The sequence below is a fragment of the Helobdella robusta genome (assembly GCF_000326865.2).
Source record: "Helobdella robusta unplaced genomic scaffold HELROscaffold_18, whole genome shotgun sequence".
Classification (NCBI taxonomy): Eukaryota; Metazoa; Annelida; class Clitellata; order Rhynchobdellida; family Glossiphoniidae; genus Helobdella; species Helobdella robusta.
In genome coordinates, this window is record NW_008703981.1 from 1,299,987 (window position 1) to 1,308,022 (window position 8,036).

The following is an 8,036-nucleotide window of genomic DNA, read 5'->3' on the forward strand; positions in this document are numbered from 1 at the left end:
ATTCGATCATGACATAGAGAAGAATTTACAGAGATTCTTATTCACAAATTTCAACGCTTTAAAGTACCTCGTAACCAATTTTAATAGCCAAAATGTTTCATATCAATTTTAAAATTTATGAAAAAGTAAAAAATTAACCTTTCCTTTTATAACTCGCTCTCCCACAGCCGAAATTGACGCTTGCAGTATTTACTGTAAGTTAGAAAACACAGAAGATGATGATGCTGATGGCAAAGACGACGACGACGATGATAAGAATGATTACAAACCAGTATTCCTTTTGAGGTATCCTTTCACCTTTTTGATGGACAGGGTCATCTGCTCAAGGAATAAGGAGTTCTCCGTCTGTGATTCTGGCAAGTGTAATGTAAGTTTTTTTTTGATATTAGTGTCTTTGGTAATTAATGTTTCTTGACGTCATATAAATGTCATTGATGATTATGGTAATGTTTGTTGAAGTAAGCAGTGGTTGTTTGGAGTTAGTTTCATACGTTGATCTGTCTGGTTCAAATCAAGTCCAGGCAAAATTGAAAAATTACTTACAATCTGTGTGTGTGTGTGTGTGTGTGTGTGTGTGTGTGTGTGTGTGCGTGATGCAGTGCGGTGTGGTGTGGATGATACACACAGACAGACGTGTGTATACAATACGTGTGGTTTGTAATTTGTACGTGAGAGCATTTGTGACTGAGTGACTGTTTAATTTGTAAATAAGTTGGAAAAAAAAAAAGAATCGTTAGCGAGTTAAGTGTTTGTAAGACCGACCTACTTATAGAAAAATAACAAAAATATGGGACAAAATATAAAAAAAAATATGAAAAAATATGAAAAAAATATGAAAAAAAAGAAGGAGAAGTCTTGATAAAGGTTATCCTGTTTACATTAGATAATATTGAATCGACAAAAAAGTCCACTCGTTATTGGTAATGGTGTGTATATATTTGGTGTGTGTGTGTCTGTGTGTGTGTGTGAAAGAGAGAGAAAGAGAGAGAGAGAAAGAGAGAGAGGGAAAGAGAGAGAGAGAAAGAGAGAGAGAAAGAGAGAGAGAAAGAGAGTAAAAGAGAGAGAGAAAATGAGAGTACAAAAAAGTTGTTAACATTGCCTGATGTTATCAAAAGTTATCATCGTATCTTGCAGGACAGACGCTTGCTTCGTTAACTCCTTCTCTATGTTATTTAATTTTCTAATTTGTTTGTTTGAGTGATCTTTTGTTGCTATTAATATTTTTTTGTCTTTCAAATAATTATTAGTCCTTATCGTGATGATTGTACGCTTTCATAGTGATGTAGATGATGAGGAAAACGACGATGACGATGATGTGGATGATGAGAATGGTGATAAGGATGAGGATGGCGATGATGAAGATGATAATGAGAATGAAGATGATGATGAGGATGACGATGATACTAATGAAACTTGAACGGCATGCTACTACGCTGTTTTGTGAACAATTTTTTTCTCAAGCTCATCAGAGGAGATAAATTAAACTAGAATCTTGACGACTACGTATGATGGGGAAGACGATGATGATGATGAAGATGGCGACGATGATGATGAAGACGACGATAGTGACGACGATGACGATGATGATGATAAAGATGGTTTTAGGGGTAGTATTAATGTTAACGATCATAAGATGATGTTTATGATGACGATGATGACGATTAAAACAACGGAAATGATAATGATATAATATAGACAGTGAAGTTTATAATAACGAAAGCTATGATGATAATGACGAAGACGACGACGAAAAAGATGATGATGATGAAGACGATGACGATGATGACGATCAAGATGTCATCTCGGTCATGGTAACGATTGTCGAAAATTGTCAAAAAACAATTTTATTACTCTGTTTCCCACACAACTAACAAGTATGCAACTGCTGAACAAGCATGTCACACCCAACTAAAAAATATGCGTGTCTGTGTTTGTGTGTGCTTGTTTGTGTGTGTGTTTGTGTGTATGTGTTTGTATGGGTGTTTGTGTTTGTGTGTGTATGTGTTTTTATGGGTGTTTGTGTATATGTGTTTGTGTGTGTTTGCCAATTTCTCTGAAAATTAAGTAAGAATTGATAATAATATTAATAAAAATTATTGTTTATATTATTAATAATATTATTATTTATACCATTAATGTTATTCTTAATATTATGAATTCAGCATAACATGCCTCTTTCAACCAAGTGCCCTGACACGTGCAAACCTAAACAACTTTGAGTCAAATTTTTGGCCATCGTTAAAAGGTTACTAATGTGAGATTTTGAGATTTCTTTAACGGAGAAAGAAAGAGGGAGCGAGATAGAGAGAGAGAGAGAGAGGGAAAAAAAAAGAGAAAGAGAGAGAGAAAGTTAAAGATCGTATTGTAGTAATTGTAAATACTTATAAAATTACTCTGCATTTAAATAATTCTAATTTTTAAGTAGTGTTTCTGGTTATTTTGAAATATTTCAATTAACCCATCGAGATGTTTTGCTGAGTAAGTGACTTTTTTTCAAAAATCTAAGTACATACGTGTGTGAGTGTGTGGTGTGTGTGGTGTGTGTGCGTGTATTTGTGTGAGTGTGTTTGTGTGTGTGTGTGTGTGTGTACGTGTGCGATATGCGTGCGTGTGCGTGTGTAAATGAGGGAAAAAACTCTAAGATCAAAAGATGCAACTACGTGACATCTATCGCTGTACCTAACGAGGGATGGATGCATTCTTTAGTTCATATGCACATAAACATACATACGCACACACACGCACATACACACATGCATGCATACATACTTACATACAAACATACATACATACATACATACATACATACATACATACATACATACATACATACATACATACATACTTACATACAAACATACATACATACATACATACATACATACATACATACATCCATACATACATACATACATACATACATACATACATACATACATACATACATACATACATACATACGTACGTACGTACGTACGTATGTACACACACACACACGCACATACATGCATAACACTAATATACTAAATTACAAAAATGGTGTGAACGAAGTAATACAATCTTTAAGAACTAGATGAAGAGTAATAATGAAGACGACGATGATGTTAATCCTGATTATGATACCCATGGCATAAATATGGTGATATGATTACAAACTCTATGATTATTATTTCTTAAGAAGATGATGATAAAGATGATGATGGTTGTGATGACAGCTGCTAAGATGACGAAGATGATAACGATGATGATGGTGGTGGTGATGATGATGAAGATGATAATGATGATGATGAAGAATAAAAAAAAGGTAACGACAATGATAATGATGATGACGATAATGATGATGGTAATGATGCTAGTGATGATGATGACGACGATAATATTGACAGAAAGGGATATCAAATTCATTCATCGCTCCTCTATCTATCATTATTTAACTAAACGAAAATGATAATTATTATTATTAATTGATATAATTATCATTCGCATATGCGTATTTTTAATACTTCTAAACATAAACATTTAACTTGTTTACGCATTAAAAATGATGTCTAAAATAAAAGTGACGTTATAGTGATGGGATGAAACTATTTTGAAATTAGATAAAAAAATTACGGCGCTTTGTGGTAAGGTTTTCATCAAAAATATTCAAAGAATTTTAATGTCGGTTTATCAACAAGCATCCTAACAAAACTAACTATAGTAGTGTAGTACTATATATATATGTACTATGTATATACTATGTAGTACTAGTACATGGGTAGTAATAGAAGTAGCAGCAGAAATAGTAGTAGTATTAGTAGAAACATCAGCGATAGCAGTAGTAGCAGCAGTAGTAGTAGCGGCAGTAGTAGTTGCAGTAGCAGCAGTTGTAGTAAAAAAGGTTCATTCAAGTTGAGGTCATGCATAGCAGTTTCAAAGTTTCAAACAACAAGTTCACATTTTGTGAAATACCAACAGCCTGATCACTGCACATAATGCACATTACATGCGGTTTATTTTTTGCTTGCTGCTACTGCGGTAACTACTGCTGCTGCAACTGACAATGATGACGATGACGACTATATTGGTGATAACGTTGTAGTGATAATGATGATTTAGTAATAATGATGATGATGATGATGATGATGATGATGATGATGATGATGATGATTATGGTTACATCTAAGAGGATTAAAATGATGGTGGAACGATGATAAAATTATGTTTAAATACTGGTTAATGTGACGATTGTGATGATGATGACAACTTTGATTAGGTTAGCAACTGCATTGTAAGGTCTTTATTAGTGTCATTTTATCACTATTATTGAAAATATAAATTGAATTCATAGCTATGACAATGATAACAGTCAACGATGACGAAAGTGATGACGATGACGATGATGACGATGATGATGGCTTAGCCTCAGCCAATGAGTTAATGGAAACCAAATGTTTGCTGGTTAACACGTTCACTTATCATTCATCCGTTCGTTCGTTCGTTCGTTCGTACCTACGTTCATACGTTTGTACGTTTACTCATATGTTTATTTGCATGTTTGTTTACCCACAGACATACAAGTATGTTTATCAGCTAGTACGCGAATACATTAACATGAAATAAGTTTACAAATGAACGAATAGGTGAATGACTAACTAAATAATAGTAATTATGAAACTACTGACTATAAATAGTTAATAACAACAATAAGAAAATATTATTGTCATTATTTTTTACTAAACAACATTAATAACAATAAAAATGTTTTGTCATGTCATCTTTGCGCTCCTATTTAAGTCTCTTACAACTCTAGGGCGTTTTTAAAACGATTTATCAAATTAGTAAATCATTGTACTAGCGTTTATTATTATTTTATCACTATTATTATTATTATTATTAGTAGTAGTAGTAGTAGCAGCAGCAGCAGCAGTAGCAGCAGCAGTTGTAGTAGCAGCAGTAGTAGTAGAAGCAGCTGCAGTAGTAGTAGTAGTAGCCGAAGCATTAGTATTTAGTGGTATTACAATTTTAGTATTAGTACTTTTAACAGCAGTAGTATTAACAAAAAATACAGTGTAACTTCTAGTATTACTGGTAGTAGTAGCAGCAGTGGTGGTAGCAGCGGTAGTAGTAGCGGTAGTAGTAGTCACAGCAGCAGCAGCACTAATATTAGTTTATAAATTCAATCTGAAAGTATGATCGCACTGAAGACAGAAAATTTAAAAATTAACCACTTTTTTACTCAGAAATTTTATTTAGAATAACTTCTTTGAAGATCCGCGTGAATTTTAAGTGAAAAATTCCAAATATTTAAAGATTTTTTTTAAACAGACAAATTTATGAACCAGATTCTAAAAATAACCCCACCGCCATTCCTAATTTTTATTATATCTCTCATCGTCATAATTTATTATAAAAGCTAGTAGTAGTAGTAATAATGTATCAGTATAAGTAGTAATAATAATGGTAGTATTTTAAAATTTATTTCCAAAATACGGACAACGCTATCAAAAATTCATATCAGTTAAGTTATATTTTTAGTTATTAATTTCTAGTTATAATTAATTCATAGATAATTAATTAATTTAGTTATTTAATAATCAACCATAATTAATTAATCGTAGTTATCCAATAATAATTATTCATTTTTAATTAATTAGAATTAATTAATCACTAATTAATTAATTAAAATTAATTAAACACCACTACCCACAGACAACCACTTTCTCGCCGCAAGAGAACATCGTGGATTTGATGACACTCTACAGAGCCTTCTTCATCACCGTTCCGGACCTGAACACACGGACGTCAAATTTCTACGGAATGAAATGGAGAACGTGGAGCCTGAGGAAGGATAGATCCGTCACGTACGAAACCTTCTACAAAGCCATCTACACCAATCCCAAATACAATTCCGAGTTTAAACCAGACATGGGAACCAGGTTTGAAATCAAGAATCTTCACGAAGCCGGCGATTTCTCAATTAGGACAAATGTTATAGGCGGCATCGGTGAAGCTCAAACTTTGGCTGCCGACAACGATGAAGACGATTTTGCTATTAAAGTTGTTCACTCTGGAATTAAAGAAGTTAGTGGAAAGGAACATTCAGTGTATGAGAATGATGAAGCCGATCAGAGTGAAGAAAACAGTGAAGGTGAATATGAGGAAGAGGAGGAAGAAGAGGAGTTTGCTGAAGAAGAGCAAGTAGACAAACCAGAAAGTGAACTTGTTCAGAATGAAAAAAAAAATGCAAAAATTAAGCAAGATGAAGTGAAAACTGCTGAAGCTAAGCATAAAGATGGCAAGCAAGAAAAAGTCGTTGTAGAAGCAGAAGATGGTAGCAAAGAAGAACTACATTATGAAGAGTATGAAGAGGAGGAGGGAGAAGAGCAGGATGGAGAAGAAGATGGAGAAGAAGATGAAGAAAAGGAAAAGAAACTTGAAGTAATCGTTGTGACCAAACCAGAAAATTTAACTGCAGAAACTCATGAAGACACAGAGGAAGAAGAAATTGTGGCTATTGAAGAAGAAACAGAAATTAAAACAACTGAGAAAACCAATAGCGCAAGTCAGGAAGCTGCTAGTAAAATTGAAGTAATCAGTGAAGAAAAAGAAATTATTTCATCGTCGGAAGAAATGGAAAAAAATGAAGATGATGAAAATGAAACACCTGAAGTGACTGCAGGAGAAAAAGATGCCGAAATAAAAAACAAAATAATTGTTGAAGCTGAATATGAAGAGGACGATGAAATAGAAACAAAAGATGAAATCAAAGAAAAAACGCCGAAAACAAAAGTTGATGAAGAGTACGAGGGCGAAGATGAAGAGGAAGAAGATGGAGAAATGGTGAAAAAAACGGAAGTGAAAGTCGTAGAAGAGAAACATGAAAAAGAAGATAAAATTGATGTAAAAATAAATGAAGAAACGCCAGAAATAGCAAAAGAAGAAGAAGGAAAAGAAGAAGGAGAAGAAGAAGAAGAGTATGAAAGTGAAGATGAAAAAGAAGAATTAGAAGAAAAAGAAGGAAAAATTAAAGTAATAATTGGAGGAGGAGGAGAAGAAATAAAAAAAATGAAAGTAAGTGTTGAAGAAGAAAAAGTAGAAGTAATTGTAGGAGGAAAAGAAGAAAAAGTAGAAAAAATGGATGTAATAGCAGAAAAGGAAGAAGAGGAAGAAAAAAAAGAGGAAGAAGAAGAAATGTCAGAAGTAGTAGAAGAATCTGAAAATAAAATTAAGGACGAAAAAGATGACAAAGTAGAAATAGAAAAAGAAGCAAGAAGCGTAAAAAAGATAATGTCGGAAGAGAAGGAAATTATCGTTAAAGATATCATCGATGGTAGTGAAACAACTGACGGCGATATCGTAACTAGAGTGGAGATCAAATTTGCCGAAAGTGCTAAAAAGGAAGGCATGGATAAGACGGCAGACGTGAAAGATTCAGCTGAAGATCCGGAGGATGATTACGCCGAAGAGAATGCAGCAGAAGAGGAATACTACGACAGCGAGGATGGCAATAAAAAAGATAAAACTGATGCCGATGACGACAACGAGAAAAAAAATGATGAAAATCCAGACGATGACGACGAGAAATCTGCGGGAAGTGGAGATGACAACAAGGATGACGAAGAGGTAAAAAAGGAAGATGAAGATGACTACAAAGAGGAGGAAGAGGAAGAGAAAAAAGATGATGACAAAAAAACGGATGATGACGCAGCTGGAAAAACAGTAGCGGATGACGACGATGAGGAAGAAACTAAAAAAGATGACGAGGAGGATGAAGAAACTAAAAAAGATGACGAGGAGGATGAAGAGACTAAAAAAGATGACGAGGATGATGAAGAGACTGAAAAAGATGACGATGACGACGAAAAAGGTGAGGATGAAAAAACGGATGACGACGCAGCTGGAAAACAGTTGCAGATGATGATGATGATGAAGAAACTAAAAAGGAGGACGAGGATGATGAAGAGACTAAAAAAGATGACGATGAGGACGGAAAAGATGAGATTGACAAAAATGGCTGAGGGCGCTGGTGAAACACCGGAAGATGACGTAAAAAA

General features: G+C 34.0%; 1 protein-coding gene across 1 annotated transcript in view; it reads left to right on the top strand.

Annotated features, from left to right (window-relative positions):
- The window catches only part of HELRODRAFT_170511 (hypothetical protein), a gene marked incomplete at both ends in the record, with an annotated part of 12,250 nt that overhangs the window by 554 nt on the left and 3,660 nt on the right, over positions 1 to 8,036 (top strand). The window contains 2 exons of the mRNA XM_009016330.1: positions 168 to 367; positions 5,692 to 8,008. Of these exons, the coding sequence (XP_009014578.1) occupies positions 168 to 367; positions 5,692 to 8,008 (2,517 nt within the window). The remainder of the gene's footprint in view (positions 1 to 167; positions 368 to 5,691; positions 8,009 to 8,036) is intronic.